The sequence below is a fragment of the Triturus cristatus genome, chromosome 5_1, assembly GCF_964204655.1.
Source record: "Triturus cristatus chromosome 5_1, aTriCri1.1, whole genome shotgun sequence".
In the NCBI taxonomy this organism is placed as follows: Eukaryota; Metazoa; Chordata; class Amphibia; order Caudata; family Salamandridae; genus Triturus; species Triturus cristatus.
In genome coordinates, this window is record NC_140587.1 from 402,380,113 (window position 1) to 402,401,085 (window position 20,973).

Sequence of the window (20,973 nt, forward strand, 5' to 3'; positions counted from 1 at the left end):
AGATGTCTCCGGAACCTCCTCGCCAGGAGCCAGCCTCGCGACCAGGGCATGCTTAATCTGGTTGTATCGGAACCACTCCGAGGGGGCCAGTTCATATTGTTGTTGCAAACGGGAGAACGGGATCACCGCCCCCTTCTGCCACATATCACCTATCACCGAAATCCCGATGCTATCCCAATCATCAAAGCCCCTGCTATTCCTCAGCCGCCCCAAACGCTTGCATCCCAAAGAGGTGTGAGTTGGGTCAATACCCCTCGCCACCCCAGTTTAGCCTGGGCCGCGTGCCAGATGTTCACAGTCTGTCTCAAAGGGCCGATCAACGACGGGGACAGTCTACCATCGTACAAAGGCGACAGCATACCCTTCATGCCCAGTATGTCCCTGTCCGCCTTGAATGCCGGGGTCAGACTGTGGTGCGTGGAGCCATTGATTAATTACCTTCAGCTGTGCCACCCAGTAGTAAAGTTGGATATCGGGGAGCGCAATTCCCCCGTCGTACCACCTGCGGATTAATTTAGACTGTGCAATTTGCGCTGGTCCGCTGCCCCATAAGAGGCTAGAGACCTGCGCTGCTATCGCACGGAAGTAGGCCGGCGGTACCGGATACCACATGTTCTCCAGCACGTATAGGAATCGTGGCAAAGCCATCCTTTTGAAGAGCGCCGCTCTCCCCAACAGGGTCAGCGGCAGCGCTCCCCAGTGACGTACATCTTGCTTGAGGCGGTCCAGTGGGGGCCGCAGATTTCGTCGGAAAAATTTCGCCTGGTCCGTCGTGATGTATATGCCTAGATATTTGAACGAACCTTCTACCATTCGGAGCGGACAGTCCGCCGGCAGCCGCGGCGGAGGGCCATGCAGTACGAACAGGACCGACTTGGCCCAGTTAATCGTGTAGCCGGACGCTCTGCCAAAGACATCACAGATATTAAGTAGAGCCAATATAGAGCGTCTAGGGGAGGACAGATACAGATACAGCAAAACGTAAAGGCCGTCAGACCACATAAGGCCCCTTATCATGGGCTCCCAGCGTATCCAAGCCGCAAGCGGCTCAAGCGCCAGGGCAAAGAGTAATCGAGATAGGGGGCAGCCCTGTCGCATGCCACGCGTCAAGGGGGGGGGGGGGGAAGTCCTCCGACATATGTCCATTGGCAGTGACGTGGGCCATTGGATTGGTGTATAGGAGCCGGACCCAGGCACAAAATTTGGGCCCAAAGCCCAGGTGTGACAACACCGCAATGAGAGAGGGCCATTCAACCATATCGAACGCCATTTGCGCATCCAGCGAGAGAAGCACCGCCGGTTCCTGCAAGCGGTCCGTCCGGGCCAACACCCCGTGTAGGTGCCTCAAGTTATGGGATGTGCTTCTGCCGGGCATGAAGCCAGACTGATCTGGATGCACTATTGCGGACAGATGCAGTGTCAGCCTGTTTGCCAGCAGTTTTGCAAGGATTTTGGCCTCCGCATTAAGCAGCGATATGAGACGATAGGAGGTACAAAGATTAGCTGGCTTACCCAGTTTCGGAATCGCCACTATGGTGGCCGTGCGCTGATCCATCGGGAGTTCGCTCCTCTGCAAACTAGGAGTAAACCTATTTAGCAAGTGTTGGGCAAGCGTCCAGGACATCGTCTTATAGAGCTCAACCGGTATGCCGTTGGGCCCCAAAGCCTTACCGGATTGCAACGCGCAGATTGCCGCCTGTGTCTCCTCCACCGTGGGCTCGGCCTCCAGGAGGTCCCGGGCCTCAGGGGAGAGCCTGGGCATGTCGAGGTCTCTGATGTACGTCAGCGCCTCCTCCACTGTCATGGAGGAAGCGGAAGAGTAGACCTCCCGAAAATGCCCTGCCAGGGCACGCACTATTGCGCGCGGGTCGGTCGTCCTCTGTCCCTCCTCGGTGCTAAGTTGCGCAATCCACCTAGCGCCACTCTCGCCTATCAAGCCACGCTAGCAACTTTCCAGTTTTATCGCCTACGTCATAAATTCTGTGCTTTGTGGCTTCCAAGCGTTATCTGGTGTGCTCCGCGAGATGATCCCTGTACCGTGCCTGTGCCAGCCGCAGATCGTGGGCCTGATGAGCCTCCGCCGCGTGAAGCTCAAGCTCTAGTGACTGCAGCTCGGAGTGTGTTTCGCGCTTATATGCCGCAATGGAGGTCATAGCCTGCCCCCTAATGACAGTTTTGTATGCCTCCCAAAGAGTAGTCTGGGAGTCAACAGAGGCAGCATTTTCTTGAAAGTAAAGGTTCGTTGCCTTCGCTATTGATTTCTGAATATCAGGGAGCCGGAGGCAGCTGGGATGCATCAGGTAGATGCGGTGTCTCATCAGGTGGTAGTGCGTGTATTGCAAGAGTATCGGGGAGTGGTCAGATATACCTCTGGGTCTACATTTTTGAGGCAGCCAGCCGAGCCCAGGAAGTAGTCTATGCGAGTTAAGCTATTGTGTACCCCAGAATGGTATGTAAGTTGTTGCGCCGTTGGATGATGCAACCGCCATAAATCTGAGCCCGAGTGCTTCTGTAAAGCTCCCGAGACGGGACACTCCCCCTCCCGTGCAGGACAGCGGTCATTAAGGTTGTTCATAACCGCATTCAAGTCTCCGCCCAGTATTAACTCCCCCTCCGGTAGAAACGCGCTGAGCGCTGGGAGTGCCGTGGCATGTAGTGCAGGTGGAATATAAACAGATACTATATTCAGGGGCAGCCCCTCCCATTGGGTGTGGACCGCCGCAAATCGCCCCAAACCATCAGTTTTAACGTTGTGCACTATTAAATGGGACTGCCGGCGCACCATTATGCCCACCCCCCGAGATCCGGAGGTAAATTCGGAGTGCGCTACCATCTTGTACCCCCATCTGTCCATCGCTCTACTAGCAGTGCCAGTAAGGTGGGTTTCCTGCAGCAGGACCACCGCCGGGGCGCACATCTTGATGCCATGCAGGACCAGACCCCGTTTGATTTTGTCCCCCAAACCCCGCACATTCCACGTGAGTAGAGAGGGGCCGCACCGAGTCAGATTATTCTTGGTGGGTGTCCCGTGCAATGAGTCTGACATCACGGTGGTTGGGGCAAAAGGCCATAATGCGGATATTCCGGTGTGAGACAGGTATACTGTGATGGTGTGTACTGCTTGAGTTAAGTGTCAGTGCTGCCATGAACCAACAAATTTGAAAAAAACAGTGAAACAACCCCCAACCCTCTCCCTGCCATATGGACCTAGAACTGCCCGCCACCCCAACTCAGCAGAGTGCTCAAACCCCTTCTCCCCAAACATTACTTGCGTGCAAAGGAGCGGGAGGTCTGAGGAAGACCAAAACATCCCCTGTCCCAAGGTCCCATGGTTCGTATAAGAAAGTAGAGTGAAGTAGGCCACTCCGGTCTCGGCGGGTCCCCGAGCCCGCTGCATGCCATCATGCGTGGAGAGGCGCCAGGCCGAGTTCTAGCTGGCCGATCCCTCCGACCGCTCCGCCTCCTCCGTTCGCTCGCTTTGATCATCGGGGTCCTCCGACCCCATCCCCCCAGGTTGTCTTCGCCGGTCTGATCGCCCACCGCCTTTGACCTGCCGCCATCCCTCAAGCCAGTCATAAGCCTCCTCCAGCGTGTCGAAGAACCTTGTTTCCCCATCCGCCACCACACGTAGGCGTGCCGGGAAGAGCATAGCATGGGGAAGCTCACGGGCCCTCAGCTTCTTCTTGACTTCCAGAAAGCTCCTCTGCTGCGCCGCCACCGCCGCCGTGTAGTCCGGGAAGAAGGCTACCGTGGAGTTCAGGAGGCGGAGGGGTGGCGCCACCCGCGCCGCCTGGAGAACGGCGTCTGTCACGGAAATTAAACATGCGAGCCAGGACTGGTCTGGGGGGCGCACCAACCTTCGGACGGCCACCAGGTACTCTATGGGCGCGTTCCACGAAGAAAAAGTTAGAGAGACCCCTGGGCTGCAACTTGGACTTTATCAGGTCCTCCACATATAAATCCATGACAGGGTGGCCCTCACTTTCGGGAATCCCAGTAATGCGCACGTTATTGAGGCGGGAGCGCCCCTCCTGATCGTCCAGCTTTGTCGCCATGCGCTTGTTCTCCGCCTCCAGCTGCGACAGTTTTTGTAGGAGATAGCATTGAGTCTTTCGTTAGGGTAGCTGTCACTTGCTCCATCTCTGTAACCCTAGCTGACATTTTCTGAAAATCCGCTCTGAGGAGGGATACGTCTGAGGAAATCGACCCCACGGTAGATTGTACCTGAGTTAGGGCGGCCATAATGTCCTCCAGCGTCACCTTAGGCGTCCCAGCTGCTGCCGCTGCCCCCTCTACGCGCCCGCCGTGGTCCGGCAATGAGGAGGGATCCTTATCGTATGCGAGTTTGGCAAACTTGCTTTGCTGGCTCGCCCGGGCTCCCTTCCCACTCATGGTCTCGTCAGGAGGTGCAGCCAAAGGTTCCCCACATCCAGCGCCAGCTAGGCGGCAAAGCAGGCAGCCCAGATCGGGTGCAATTATACCCAGGCCAGCACAGGGGTTGTCCGCCGTGTACACCCACAGCTATGGGCTACACTCTTGGAGGCAGCACGGAGAGTCGGGTGCAAATCCCAAAGTCACACAGGGCCCCAGCACCGCGCCTGAGGCCCGCAATGCACCCTGTTGGCATCAGGAGGGGGAGGCAGCGCGGGGGGTTCCCAGCACCATCGTCCGGCGGCACCACCGGCTGCTCCCGTCCGCCTCCCCCTGAATCAGTGGTAGCGCTGACTATCGGATCTCCCCCGAGGCGTGCCTTAGACTTCACCTAACGCAAGTAGCATCCGGCAGGGGAGGACAACGGCCACCGGGCCCTTCAGTGAAACCTCCCTGGGGCCGTCTCCCCCAGCGTCACCAAGGCCTCACGTCTCCACAATCCCGCCGATGCAGGGCTCGCACAGGGACGACCAGAGGAGGGCACGTCCACCACGCTCCGTCACCAGGCCTGCAGTGAGCTGCAGGCTCCTCCGGAGCGCTCCGCGAACGAGTCCGGATCTTCCTCGCGGCACCCGGGGGCCTTCACACAAACCGAGGCCCCGGTCTAGGTCGCCGATGGCGCCGCCCTGAGAGTCGCGGCCTACAATTCCGTTCCGGGCCACGGAGAGACCCGAAAAGGGGATCAGGCTGGATCGCTTTGCCCGAGCTCCCCGCTCAAGGGCCTTGGGCACAGAATAAATCACTTATTAGCGTGTGGATGTACGGGGAGTCTGCCTCACCCTCTGAGCTCCTTCAAGCTGCGGCCATCTTGCTTGGCAGCTAGCCACGCCCCTGGCCTTGACAGTTTTGATTCACAGAGCTGCCTCTCCTCTCCCTGGACCTTCCACTTCCGCTGGAGCAGATTCCTTCACTACTGACCATGTCCCAGGGCCCAGTATGACATCCGGATCGGCAATCTCTGCAGTTGTCGGCATGGCTCCTGAGCAGCGAGAATTTCTTGGCTTGACCCTTTCCACAGAATGTAGGGAGGTGCTCTCTCGGGCACGAGCCACAAGAACTAACACGACTTACAAGCTGATGTGGAAGCGTTTCTGCATTTGGTGCCAGCAAAAGGGTGTCCATCCTTTTTCTTCTGAGCCGCATGAAGTTCTTCCTTGTATTGTTTCATTAGCAAAATCGGGGCTGGCTCGCTCTTCCATCAAGGTGCATCTTGCCGCCATCTCTCGCTTCAGACGCACATCCTCAGGTCCGCCTCTCTGGTCAGCAAGGATAATTAGAACAGTTTCTCAAGGGACTTTTCATAGTCTTCCCGCAGGTCAAGTCTCCGTCTCCTCTTTGGCACCTTAACTTGGTTCTTACCCAGCTTATGAAGGATCCCTTCAAACCTATTCACCGGATGGATTTGAAATCTCTCCTGGAAGGTATCTCTTCTGCTGGTCTTTACTTCGGTTAGAAGAGTGGGTGAATTGCAGGCTCTCGCCATTCAGGAACCGTTTCTCCAGTTTAAATAGGGTACAGTGATTCTGCGCACCAGACCAAGTTCATAATGAAAGTGCCTTCAGACTTTCATTTGAATGAGCCGGTCATGCTCAAATTTTTTTCCCCTCATCCTACTACTCCGGCAGAAAAGACACTCCTCACTGGACATTCAGAGGTGCTTTAATTTCGATCTCCAGCGTACTAAGGACTTCAGGAAGTCTCCTCGGCTATTTGTGTCTTTTAGTGGTCATCGTAAGGGGTTTCCCCATTTCCAAGCGGGGGAGTGCTCGTTGGATTACCAGCGCTATCCAGTATTGTCACAGAGCACTATGTAAGCCCCTGGAAGGGTGGGTCCGTGCTCACTCCATGTGGGCAATTTCTTCTTCGGCAGCCCTCTCTGCCGGAGTTCCTATCCAGGAGATCTGCAGGGCAGCGACCCGGAGCAGTACTCGTATATTGACAAGGCATTACTGCCTGGATTCTGCAACGAAGAGTGACATAGCAGTGGGCCAGGCAGTCCTGAGGATCCCTTTTCAGTAGCGTTGAGCTTTCCCTTTCATCCCTTGTGAGAAAGTGCCATCTTTCTTGAATGGTATGCCCCCACTTTTTGCTGAATTGCTGAATGTACTTTGACTGAGTGTGCCCTGGGCTCCTGCCAATCAGGTGCCCAGGGCCTATGTTCCTTCCCTTAAAAACTATGCTGAAACCTAAAACCCCAATTGGCACACCCTGGCCACATGTCATCCCATGGTAAATTTTACACTAGGTACCCAGGTCCTTGTGACCAGGGAAGCCCCTTAAGGGCTGCAGCACTTACTGTGCCACCCTTCTAGGCCCTGTACTCTGACACAAACACACTGCCTTTGCAGGCTGAGTGTCTGGATATAGAACAAAACAGTCGACATGGCACATATCCCTTTGTGCCATGCCGACAACATACACTGCCCTGGCATACATCAGCCACCCCTCTAGCTGGGTGCTCTATGCCGGTGGTGTGGGTACAGGAGCATGAGCCCTGTGCCCCTACAGTACCCAGGTCCATTCCTGGGCACTGTAAGTGCAGTGCTGCCATCTAAGAGTATATGGTGCTGGGAGATCGTCAACACTAACTCCACAGCACCATGATGGCTTCACTGAAGACTGAGGTTTCAAACTTCTCAGCACATTAAACCCGCACTGATGCCAGTGCAGGATTTAATGTACAATGCACGACAGAGGACATCTTAGAGATGCACCCTGAACCTAACCTACAATCCACGTCTGGTCTGAGGGGCAGCCTAGGCTGCCACACAGCAGACATGTTGCTGGACCCCTGGGTAGAGAACCATCTGCTCTCCTGGGCCTGCAACAATGCACATCCTGGGCGAGGTGCTAGGTCTCCTCCCCCCCAGGATGGGCAGCGGAAGCTTGAAAGGCATGCCGCCTTTGTGAGCTTCTCCAGGCCACTTGCTGTACTCAGCAACTGGCCCCTACTGGTTCTAAACCCCCTCTCTGGCAGGAAGCCTGGCGGTAAACCCCAAGAAAGGACAGGGGGTGTGCCAGCCTCTGCCAACCCCACCCCTCAGGTGGGGGAGGCGAGGTGAAGCACATCCTCGGGCTTTCGTCATCTTGAAGATGGGAGCCCTGCCCAATCGGGACTACGCCACTACCCCCCTCCCACAGGAGACTGGCAGGATAGGGGGTGTACCCACCCCAGGGCAGGGACCCAGTGGTCCCTGCCCTTTACCTACCTGTAACACCCCTAAATTTAGTATTTAGGGGCACCCTGAACCTTCTTTCCTTAGATTCCAGATTCCGAAAAAGCAAAGATCCAGAAGAATGAAGACCTGCTCTGCAGCTGCTAACAAGGGGAAGACACCAACTGCTTTGGCCCCAGCCCTTGCCTGTTGACCCTCGAACCTGCTCCTGCTAAATCCCGGCACCTCCTTGGTCCGTAACCTCACAAACCCCGGAGGACCTGGCTACCGTGTGACTGAGCATCTGGGACTCCCACGAGCAGTGGCACTGCTCAAAGCAAGTAACTGACCCCTGACACCAGCCAGGAACCGCGAACCCTGCACACTCTGCACCCGCCTGGCCTGTGCTGGAGTGGGCAAAGACCCAGAGGACATCTGCCTGGCGACTGTGACCCCGAATCCGGCACCCAAGTACCCACCTCCTACGCTCCAGACGACTGCTGCAGTCTCAGAACCAGGGACCCCCCCCCCCCCCACCAGGATAAACCGGGGGTGCGATTTCCCAACATCAAAAGGCACCCCGGCGCCCTGCGTCCCCCTGTGCCCAACTCCTGGGTACCTACCTATCCTCCAACTACCCAACTTACCTCGAAGTGGTCACACCTGAAGAATCTCCGTCCCCGAGCTTGCAGCTTTTGTTCGTCCTTGAGCTTTTCCATTGCAATCCAGTGAGCGCCCGACGGCTCAAAAGCACCCAGCTGCCCGAGTGGCCCTGGCAGTGCAACTTCTTCTCTAACCTACTTCCCCTTTTGCCCTGAGCAAGTGACCAGGAGCCCAGCTCCCACAGCCGCGTGGCCTGCTGGTCAGCAGCCACCAACCAAGGGCCCCCTGCCTTCCATAGGATAACATTGGGCCTAACTCACTCTGCACCCGGCTGCCCCTGTGCTGCTGAGGGTGTTACAACTGTGCTTCCCTGGCCGACCCCTGAGTCTATGCCCAGAACATTAACTCTGCCAGTCGATACTTACCCAAAATCGTTAACTCACTTTTCTTCCATAGGGTAACATTGACTGGTTTCACTTGAAATTTCTTGTGTGGAGTTTCTAAACTCTAAAATATTCACCTAAAATCAACTGAGTAACAAACGGTAATACTCCCCTGCTATTAAGAGATCCCAGTGCTGGATCTTGGTGCCCAGCACTGACCCTGAAAAGTACTTAAAACCGTACTTACCACTAACTAAATTTTCTTCCATAGGAAACCATTGACTGTTTTTCTGTGAAATGTCAATTTTTGCAAACTACAAATATTCTTTAAAAATCGTACCAACTGTGAAAACGTAATTACTTACCTGTTTTTAGATAGATGTCCCAGTACTGAGCCCAGCACTTGATTACAAAAGTAACGAGAACATACTTTACCCGTAACTCAAATTTTCTTACATAGGAAACCATTGACTGTTTTTCTGTGAAATTTCTTCTGTCGATTTTGCAAACTTATAAATATTCGTTAAAAATCGCCTGTACAACTTAAACGCAGTTTCTCAACTGCTTACAGGTGGTACACTAGTGCTGGATCCAACACTGACCTAGAAAAAGTAACCGTAACCCCACTTACCTGCTAAGTGAATTTCCTTCCATAGGATAACATTGGTAATTTGATTAGAAAAAGTTTCTAAGTGTCAACTTTTAAAATAGCAAAATATTGCTTAAAATCACAACAGTAACTAAAACATATTTACTCATTTGTTTCCAAGAACTGTCCCAGGACTGAATCTAGGATCCAGTCCTGGAGTTAGAAAAGTAATCCTGAAAGTAATCAATTGCATACAACTTAAAATTCCCTTTGAGCTCAATGTATTGTTTGAAATTGTGTTGCTTATTGCAGCAAACTAACTATTACATTAAAAAAATCAATTGCCTACTGCAAAGTATTTAACTAAAGCATCTCAATCTGAGAGTTTATTTTAATACCGATTGTTGGTTCTAAAATAAAACCATATATTTTTTTATACAAACCATTGGCCTAGAGTTCAGTTCTTGAGTGTGTGAGCATTTGCTGACTGAGTGTGTACAACAAATTCTTTACACTGTCCTCTGATACTGCCTAACTGCTCGACCAAGCTACTACTTTAGAGAGTAAGGTTATATTTAACTTTAGCCTCTGCCAAACCTCTGGGGGCTGTGGACTCTGTAAACACTGTACCTATTTGGGAACAGTATATACAGAGCCACTTTCCTACATCCCTCCCATGTTACTGTTTTTTCAGCTCTTGCACATATTTTTACCTCATGTCTCTATTTTCTATGGCTTCCAAGAATGGTGATTGACCATTGAAATTGTCATTATGATGCATGTGTTATTGCTTTTTACTTGATTTTATAATGGTCATGGTTCCTAAAATGTGCTGATAACTGCTAGCTACTCTGATACACGCATGGGAATCTATGAAAGTTCCAATACTGGAGTAAGAAAACAAGTTACTTACCTGTAGTTCTCCAGAATTGGAAACTTTCATAGATTCCCATGCGACCCAACCTCCTTCCCTGGAAAATCTCAGCCTCTCGTACCTTCAGTGGTGGGGTTACACGACGGCTATGAAAATCTGAGGTTCTGAGCTTCTCTCAGGAGGGTTCTAAAGGGTGAGGCTAATCTGATTGGTTGTTCACTTTATGTGATCTCTTTTACAAAAAGAGGTGGATAGTTTGCAAAACAAGAATGGGCCTAGGCCTAGTTTGTTTTGGTAATGGTTTCTATTGCTATTTTATGCATACCGGGGACTCCCATTCTGACGACGGGGAATGATACAAGTGTGGGAATCCATGAAAGTTTCCAATACTGGAGAACCAAAGTTACAGGTAAGTAACTTGTTTTCATCTCCATCTGCTCTCAATTTAAAATGATCACTTATTAAGTGTAATGGTTAACCCAGTGTTACTTAGTGGGAAAGATGGGCCTTAAAACAAAGAAAATCCTAAAGTCGCTGTTCACGAACTAATAGGACATGTAAAACTTAAACATAATGTCCTACTTTTTAAATACAGTGCACCCTACCCTATGAGTCTTTAGGGCCTACAGTAGGGTCTACTTATAGATGTATGTATTAAAAAGGAAGGTTTAGGTCTGGAAAAGGTTTATTTTGTCAGCTCAAAATGGCAGTTTAAAACTGCCCTACAGGCTGCAGTCGCAGGCCCGAGACAGGTTTTGAAAGGCTGCTTTAGTTTGTGGCACATTGAGTGCGGCAGGCCTACTAGTTGCATTTAATTTACTGGGTGTCTGGTACATTTGATATCACTTATTCTGGGGCTTGTGAGTAAATTACATTTGCCAATAATGTGTAGGCTTATTTTAGCATGTTTTTTAAGGAGAGAGCACACGCACTGGTTAGGAGTGGTAAAGTCAGCAGAAACTAATTCAGCAAAACGGAAGGAGTGAAGGCAAAAAGTTTGTGGGAATACCGTGCCAAGGATGTCCGGTCCATTATTTTCTAACCAGATTATCAGTAGCTATAATGGACTACTGCCATGAAATAGCTTTAGAATATTAGCATCGGCTAACTTCTCTGAGAAGCAGTGTTCATATGAAGTTGAAGCTTCTACCTTTGAGACACGGTTGACTTAGTTTCAAAAGTAAATGGTGGTGAAATGCAGTGGATGAAAAATGAGATCCTGAAGGTAGGTCTGAAGAAATCAAAAATATTTATGTCAAGGACTAAGCAGAGGGGGCAGGTGGTTCTACTACCTGCATTGATTGCAAACAAATGGCCATACTATTGTTAGAGAAGACTATAGTATCGGGCCCTCTTACACAGAGAAGAGGGAATTTAATCCAGGTACTTCTTAGTCCGTGAAATGATGAGTGCATGCCAATCATGAGCTCTCCTTAGCCAACAACTGGGCCAAGCAGGAGAAATTTTGTATGCTGACTCTATCAAATATTCCTTGAAATCAAACTTGAAGATTTGATGTGGGCGGTGGTTTCCAAGATGTATACTCTTGCATTTGTTTTGCAAAAAAAATAAATTCATGAGATTTGTTGTGGCGAAATCGCACCTTTATAATCCTACCTTTTCGGCCAGAAGTCTGCTTGAGTCCTCTCGAAGTATACGGCTGGTGCAGCAAACCCAAAAGTTAAATTTCTTTTGTATAGAACTGGATTGACTCCTGGCTTAGCACTGGATACAAACCAAGAATGTGTTTCCCTCGTTCCGAGGAAAGATTTTTCTTTATTTTGATTACTTCTATCAAAACAAATAAAATATTGTAGATACAAAATAAGTGAAATGCACACAATCTATGCACGGGTATAGTATGGTTTGCTGACGACACTCCAACATTACAGAACACTAAATCTGTATATAGCCTCTCAAGGAGTAAGGTGCACATTACACCCTAATGAGAGTACAGGTTTTAGCAAAATCGCCACATTTGAGTGTCCTCAATAGGTCATGATATGCTACAGATTCTAGTGTATTGGATGTTATTTGAGAATCCAACTCTGACTTTTTGCCATGACCTCAGTGTCCCTCTGCTTCTAATCCGTGGACCCAGGCCAAACGGCTGTTGTGTCCGAAAGTTCCCTCTCCATGGGTATTGGACATCAAGAAGCTTTTTGGTGTGCAATCTCTAGGTGGAGACATTGGTGGCATGAGTTCAGCGTAGAGTTCAAGTTGTTCATATATTGGCGAGTCCATCCATTGTTTGTACTTGGGGGATCTTCTCCTGCCCCACCAGCAGGGAACCAGTTTCTTAGCCAGCAGCAACTTAAGGGTTGAATAGTGTCTATATGCAAAAGGAATAGTTCATACCCATCCCAGCTCCTCAACCTATGGATCTTGAGGTACATCCTGTCCTATCATAGTGGATAATGCCGCAAGGGTCTCTGCCAGTAAGATTGTATGTTACAGGAGGACCATGCTAAGTGTAGGAAGTCCACACCCTTCTCTACACATCTGACACATTTCAAATCCTTCCACAAGCCAAATCCTTGTAAAGTTTTGGGGGTGTAGTATGACCGCTGTGAAACCTTGTAATGAACCTTAAAATGAGTTCAGGTCCTTAATGCCATCTCCTTAGCCAACAACTGGGCCAAACAAGAACTTTTTTATGTAGACTTCTTATCAAGTATTCTTTTACATCAAACTTGAAGATTTGATGTGTGCAGTGGTTTCCAAGATTTATACTCGGCTCATTAATACATTATCCCAGTTTCTGCACAGCAAAGCGTCCTTGGCACCTCTAAACTTGCTTTCTTTTCCAGACTAGGACTTTTCTCTAGCGCTTCATGGTGATCAGTCGTTTGGTAGAGGTTGCTGAGATTTGTTGGGTGAGAATTGTTATAATAACCACAAACAAGAGAGGGAGTGAAGAGGTTCAGTAAGCTGTGCACTCTGCCTCTATAAATTGCGAAAAAACAAAGTCCACACTTCATTCATAGAAAATGTTGTCCTTCTGGAATCTGTTGTAAAGTGAGTTAGAAGACAATGAGTTTTTTCCTAAAAGTGTAGAGGGAAACAAAATGGTTTGTTAAAATAACCCTCACCCACCGAAAGGTCCCTTGGTGGCATGCTTAATCATCGGGTTCTTCCCGCCCCACTGCGGGACGGGGTGTGCTGCGACCGACCGAGACGTGGTAGCACTTGTTTGTGGGGTGATTCTATGTGTTGGTGTGAGAGTGGAAGGGTCCGAGGCAATGTAGTGTTAAAAAAATACCTGGCTGCATGGAAACTAAACTTTAATACTCCCTGTAGCTGGTATTAGGAAAACGTGGGCGAGGAGGAATGTATGCTATAATGGGCTGTTTTCTCCCTGGTCTACATGTTTCAAAGCCTTCCCCTCGGCTTTTGTTCAGGACCAAAGTGGTTGATCCCTAAACCACTCTAGAAGAATCGAATGTGGTCTGCCTTCTCAGTGTCAGTCTAATGTGCATATTGTAAAACATGCAATCATACAATACCTAATTGTTATATTCCTGTAAATTAATAATTTTGGTGCTAAACTAAGCCCCGTGAGCTTAAACACGGGAGGAGAGGAGCACTTGTAGTCAAAACAATCGTCAAATATGCTCTCACCCAAGCAATGCCTACCCGTGGCTTCGATGAACCAAATTCTCCCATGTTGATCTTTCTTTACTTCAAAAGAATTGTCTGATTTGCACAGTAGTCAGTTGACCCTAATCTTTCTCAGCTTTGATGTTTGTCTCCCAGATTTAAGCTGCACAGAACCAAATCTTCCTGTTTTTATGATCTTTGTTACTGACATATTTCTGGCTAGATGGATTGACATTTTAACTTGGTTTGAATTCGGCAAATATTTGTATGAAGGATGTAATTGTAACAATTCCTCCTTATTCTGTTTTCTTCAGACTGACAAACACACTTTTTTTGTGAGTGACCTTGGAAAGATTGTGAAGAAACACAACCAGTGGCAAAATGTTGCGGCACATATAAAACCGTTCTATACTGTAAAATGCAATTCAGCTCCAGTTGTACTTGAAATCATGGCAGCTCTTGGGACTGGATTTTCGTGCATTAGTAAAGTGAGTAATCTTGTTTTATAAAATAATATTCACAATCCATTTGTTTATTGATAAATAAAATGCTGTGTTTTTCTGGTCTGTTTTTTTGCTTGCAAACTACTTAAACATTTATATTGCTCTGTGAGATACAAAATAGTTCTTGAGTATGACTTTTTATTTTTTATTTTAAAGACCAATAGATGTTGTGTACATCCAAGATCTAAAGTGTGTGAGTGTGTATAGTTATGTCTGCTTTGTAATATGTTGAGAATTATATATTTTTCAAGTGAATACCTAAAATGAAACAAGATTAAGCATATATGTGGAGTGCTGTTTATTGGCGGGATGGTAGGGATGATACCAATCAATGAAAAGAGTTAGTATTTAAAAGTAAAATAACCCAGAGGATACAGTAATTTCTTGGAAGTTTTCAGATACTTTGGCGAAGGAACCCCTCAGAGAGGTCCACTAAAAGTATAGTTTCTCAAGCGATGACACGCAGGGTTAAAAGCATTAGGGGGGATGGGCGAGGCCTAAGAGTCAGCGGACCTGTAGAAATGTGGACTCTCCTGGTGAGAAACAAGTATGTTAATGTTGAAATATGGTGACAAAGCCTTGGATGTTGAACACATGGATGTTCAAGGTTTTGTTACTGCAACAAATGATGGACGGAATGCTGAATAATGCAAACATTCTCCCCCAGTCAAGACATCTGGGTTAACTCCTTTGTTCTTTTGCCCACTACGCAACCCCTGTTTGGACCCAGCCACATGCAAATCAGTCTTGACCCTGTGCCTCATGGGAAAAGTTCAGACCGAACTGCTAAGCCAGGTCCTCCCTGGACTGGAAACAAGCATCCTGGAACTGGTTTTTGGGTATGTCACCCTTCATCAGCCAGGCTAGCTTGAATCAAGTGGCACAGTGAGTAGCCATCCCACTTACGGCGAAAAGTGTAACTGCAACAAATAAAGGACGGAATGCTGAATGATTCAAACTTTCTCCCCGGTCAAGACATCTGGGTTAAATCCATAGCTTGTGTTGTACCAGCATGACCAAACTATCACAAAATACATTGATGAATTAGTGTTTTTTTTTAATTTATTTTTTTATTTTGCACCCATAAGAATTTGTTAAGTTAGTGGATGAACAATTTGGCAACATAGTTCGTGGAGTGACTTTTTTTTTTTTTGAAAACCTTTATTCAGTTTATCCGGGACACAGCTATTCAGCCGACAGCCCGGAGGTTCGGCAGCATAAATGAAGCAACATAGAAATGCAGTCACACTGAACAAACAGGAGACTCAAAGGTTCAATTTTTAAAGAAACACCAACACAAACCAAACCCTTGCAAGGCGTTAAACTTCGAGTGCACCTGAGGGGTGCCCATCAGGGGAAGTCCGTCCCATTCGTCTACCAAAGACAATACTATAATGAGGGGAGGGAGGGGGAAGGCAGAGACCCACAATAGGCAATCAATCATCCACAATACGTATATAGCCGGAAAGAATGTCAAGGGGAGAGCTGCTCTTCTGGCTGATCCAGGTCAGGGGGCAGACGTATGTCCCCTCTATAGCGATTCCATCGCCCCCATACTGCATGCCATTTCTGCGGGCGCCCTCTAGCACAATACACCGTCTTTTCCCTGAGCATGCACCAGTCCATATTTTCCTTCCACGCTGCCAGCGCGGGGGGCACCGCCGAGCCCCACAGGCGCGCAACATCCCGCTTGGCCACCATGTTCCCCAGGGTAACCCAATGAGTCTGTGCGTCATCTAGATCGGTAGGACCCCAGACGTTCAAGAGACAAAACCGCGCCTCCGGTTGCATGACAATGCCAGTCACCTCCCCCATCACTGCATGCACTCTCTTCCAAAACTCCACAATCACTCTGCATTCCCAGATAATATGGAGGAAGGTGCCCACCATGCCACAGCCTCGCTTACATAGACCCTCCTCCGAAAAGCCCATATGGACCAGCAGAGGACCTGTCACGTAGACTCGATGAAGTACCTTGAGCTGGACCAGCCGCAGACGCGACGGAATCGCAACCTCCTTAGGAGAGGAGACTGCATATTGCCAGTCCTCATCGTCCAGTTCGAGGCCGTCCCTAGTCCATTGATCCCGCAACCCACGAAGGTCAGCCCGGACATTAATCAGCTTCTTATAGATGAGAGAGATCGTGCTCTCCGGCATATGGCCATCCAGAATTCGGTCCTCCAATGGAGAGGACGCAGGCACCTTCTCACCCTCTATAAGGACCGATCGCAAGGCGTGACGCACCTGGGCATAGCGGAAAAACTCAGTGTTCCCCAACTCATACTCCTTCTGCAGCACCTCAAAGGACTTCACCTCGCCCCGAGCCAGCACGTCTCCCACCCTTGAGATGCCGATCAAATCCCATTTCTCAAACCCTTTTGTATGCCAAAGCTTCCCAAGGATATCAGAGTCGAATAGCGGGGTAGCAAGGGTAAGTCTGCCCTTCCAACCTAGGGAGTCCGTCGCCAACTTCCACACCCGCACCGCCACCCGAGTGGGCCCCGTAAGGGACGAGTCCAACGACTTCGTGTACAAGGCCCTGTGGTAATTACCGCCACGCAGTAGCCACCGATCCATAGCGAAGCCGGGGCTCGACGCCGAGCCATAGACGCCATGATTAATCGCACACAGCTGGGTAGCCCAGTAGTATCTGCGAATGTCCGGAAGCGCAATGCCACCATCGTACCACGGAAGCGTCAACTTAGCGATCGCTATACGTGGTCGCCCATCCCACAATAGCGAGCGTTGGAGGCTCTCGACCTCTCTAAAATAACTAGTCGGGACCCAGTCAAGAGTATTCTGCAATGCATAAAGAAAACGGGGAAGAGACATCATTTTAAACAGTGCGGCGCGTCCGAGGAGAGAGAGCGGCAGCCTCCGCCATCCCGCCGCATCCCGCCGCAGACGCGCCAGGGGGGGGGGAGCAGATTCTTCTCATATCGCAGGATGGGGTCAGTGGAGATGTAGATCCCAAGATATCGGAAGCCCTGCTGGGCGATCTGGATCGAACAGTTTCGGGGGACAGGTGGAACATCGCCACACAGTACATACAGATGCGACTTTCCCCAGTTGATAACAAGGCCCGAGTTCCTACCAAAGGAAGTAAAGACGTCGCAGACCACTATGAGAGACTTCTGGGGCGAGGCAAGGTATAGGATGTCGTCGGCGTAAAGTGAGATACGATCCTCATAATCGGGCGACCATCGGAGGCCACGTATACTCGGGTACCATCTTATCCACGCTGCAAGCGGCGCAAGGGCGAACAACAAAGGCGACAGGGGGCACCACTGCCGGGTGCCTCTCCCAAGCTTGAACGGCCTGGAAGCCCTCCCGTTTACCACAACACTAGCAAGGGGACCCTCATAAAGCAACCTCACCCAGCCAACAAATCCGGGTCCAAAGCCAAACTTAGCTAGTACCGCCCACAGATATGCCCACTCCACCGTGTCGAACGCCATCGTGGCGTCAAGTGACGCCACAATAGCCGGTTCCGGCAGCGTGTCCACCCTAGCGATCACACCGTGGAGGCGCCTAAGATTCAAAGCAGTATTACGATGAGGAATGAAGCCCGATTGGTCCGGGTGGATCAAATCCTCAAGTACTCGGACCAAGCGGTTCGCCAGGACCTTAGCGAGGATTTTCGGCTCAGCGTTAAGAAGCGATATCGGCCGATAGGAACTACATTTGTCCCGAGGCTTACCGTCCTTATGTATCGCCACTATGGTTGCCAGTCGTTGATCAAGCGGCAGATATCCGTTCCCCCGCGCCTCCGCGAACATGGCGCGCAGGTTAGGGGCGATCTTATCCGGACATAGCTTGTACAATTCGATAGGCAAACCATTTGGGCCGGAGTCCTTACCAGAGTTCAACGCCCGAATGGCCCCCGCCACTTCATCAACCGTTATATCACCATCCAGGTCTTCCCTATCTACGTCAGAGAGGCAGGGCAAAGCAATATCACGCAAGAGGTCACACGAGTCCGCTGTCGGCCTGTCCGAGACCGAGGTGTACACTACGTGGAAATAATCCGAGAAACATCGGACGATACCGTCGGGGTCAGTGACAATCGCACCCTCCTCCGTCGTTAACTCCGGCACCACTCTATTGACCCGCTCTTTCTTGTCCAACCAAGCTAGCAGTTTCCCGGCCTTGTCCCCAACATCATACAGACTGCCCTGCTGTTCCCTACTAAGGGTCTTGGCAGCATTCTCCACCAAATCCCTGTACTCCGACTGCTTCAAACTCAGATTATGCAGTGTGTCCTCTTCCACCCCCTCCTCTAGGGTCTTTTCTAAAGCCGCAATCTCATCCTCAATCTGCACCACCTCGGCGTCCGTCCGTCGCTTGGCGGCCACCACCAGTGAGAGGGCCTCCCCTCTCAAAACGGTCTTAAACGCCTCCCATAGAGACACCGCCGAATCTACCGAATCCTGATTGTCCCGGAAATAGTGATCAACTGCCTTCAGCAGCGCTCTGCGCGTCTTGGGGTCACGAAAGTACCAGGGGTTAATAGGAGCAACCCTACCCCCTCCCACCCGGCCAATATCAAAACGGACCCACACCGGGGAGTGGTCAGATATGCCGCGTGCCATATGTCGAGCTTCAGAAACTAGCGAGGCATTCGCAGCCAGGGTGAGCACAATCAATCCGGGATGACTCCCATGCGCCCCGGAGTGAAAGGTATACTGGCACTGAGCAGGGTGCAGGAGCCTCCAGCAATCCACAAAACCAAAAGTGTCCATGAAGTCCGGAAGCCACTTCTTGGCCCCCCCCGGTATCCCTGGGCGGGTGTCTATCGAGCTGCCCAGAACCAACAGCATTGAAGTCCCCTCCCACCACCAACAGTCCCTCGGGGAGTTCCAACAAGGCTCTGCCCAGATCTGCAAACGTGGAGGCCTGCAGGGCCGGAGGAACATATACAGAAACCAATACCAATTTTCTACCCTCCCACCTCCCCGCCACAGCTACAAACCGCCCCCTATCGTCAACAATGGTGGAATCAACCTCCAGTGGCAGTGAGGCCCGCACAAGTATGCCCGCTCCCCTGGAGCCCGATGAGAAGCCCGAGTGGGCAATGAATTTGTAGCCCTTCCTATTGAGTGCATAGCACATATTGCCTATAAGATGAGTTTCCTGCAATAGGGCAACGTCAGGCGAGGCACGTTTCAGGAATTGTAAGACGATCCCCCGCTTAATCCGATCCCCCAAGCCATTAACGTTCCAGCTAATAATATTGAGGCCCCTACCCCCCATCCCCAAACACCAAGAGACCGTCACCCCCCCCGACAAGCCACCCCCAAACCATCCTGACAACAATTACTACGCCTTGCAAGAAAAAAAACCCCAACAACCACCCCACCACCCCATGTCCCCCCCCCCCCCCTCCCTGCACCCCTGCGTTAGCTTACCAAGCCCCCCCAACTTGCAGTGTGCCTGTCGCCCTATCAAAAACCAAATCTACAAAAAGAACCCCAAGGGAGGAAAGAACTCCCAACGGCCCTCCGCCACCCCCTCATTACTGCAGTTAGTCACGTCATTGTCCGGGGGAAAAATAAATGGACTCAACACACGGGGCATCACTCCTGCTCAGCCTGGTCACTGTCCTTTCCCGGGTTACAGTCCCCGCTGGTCCGCCTCCGTGGCAGAGCGTCCAACCACTCTCCGGCCATTTCAGGCGAGTCGAAGAAGAAAGTCCGATCCTCATACACCACACGCAGTCTGGCAGGGAAAAGCATAGCGTATTTTAAATCCATCTCTCTAAGGCGCCTCTTTACCCCGTGGAAAGACTGCCTTTGCCCCTGCACCATCTGGGTGAAGTCAGGATAAAAGTTCACAGAGGCGTTCTGAAAAGGGACCGGGCCCGTCACCCTCTATGCCTGCAGGATAGCGTCCCGATCCCGAAAATGAAAAATTCGGGCGACAATCGGCCTTGGGGGAGCTCCCACCTTAGGCCTCCCACCAGGTACTCTGTGAGCACGTTCTCCTGCAAAAAACTTTCCAAGGCCCTTAGGCCCAAGATGGTTCACAACCAAGTCTTCGACGAGGAGGTCCACTGAGCGCTCCTCCGAGGATTCCGGGACTCCAGTAATGCGCACGTTGTTGCGCCTGGCCCGGCCTTCAAATTTCTCCAGCCGACGGGCAGAGAGATCACTAGCAGCCCGCAGCTTCTCGACCTCCGCTTGCAGTCCCAATACATCATCCGCAAGGCCCGTAGTCTTGAGATCCAGGGACTTGACCCGCTCATTGGTTTTTGCCATATCCGCACGGATCAAATTAACATCGACCAAAATGGTATCCACTTTTTGTGCCAAGGTATCAAACTGTCGCCCGATCGATGTTTGCATCCCCTCTAGAGCCCCCATAACATCCTGCAACGACAGCTCCGGGGCCGGGTCCGCTTTCTGTACTTCCAACGATTGTCCCGATCCACCAGGGGACCCCTTCCGCTGGGCATAGCGATCCATATTGTTGGATTGGGTATACCCTCCCCCGCCTGGTTGTCTTGAGTTTCGGCTTGTCAGCCTCCGCTTTGGCCGACATTGCAGGCTCGAGAGAGACTGTTCCGGAGTAAAGTCCCTCACCCAGTCAGCCTAGACCGACCGGACCGTCACACAACGACCAAGGCTGGCACGAGTCCTCCAGGTATCCGTGGAGCCTCCGGATGCGCTCTCAGGCCAGATCCAGCACAAGGCCAGAAAGTGAAAGTGCGACGGTCACCATCCGCTCGCTCACGCCCCGCTGGCCCGCTGTTGTTCAATTAGAGGCCGGGCATCTTGCCAACGCGAGCCCCTGGCATCCCTCGGATGTAGGCCTCAATCTGCCATCGTCCACAACT

The 20,973-nt window shown here is 50.8% G+C and overlaps 1 protein-coding gene across 2 annotated transcripts in view; it reads left to right on the plus strand.

Annotated features, from left to right (window-relative positions):
• Positions 1-20,973, plus strand: part of AZIN1 (antizyme inhibitor 1) — a 565,763-nt gene that overhangs the window by 64,020 nt on the left and 480,770 nt on the right. For both annotated transcript variants that reach the window (XM_085605134.1, XM_085605135.1), the window contains exon 4: positions 13,950-14,123. In XM_085605134.1, the coding sequence (XP_085461260.1) occupies positions 13,950-14,123 (174 nt within the window). The remainder of the gene's footprint in view (positions 1-13,949; positions 14,124-20,973) is intronic.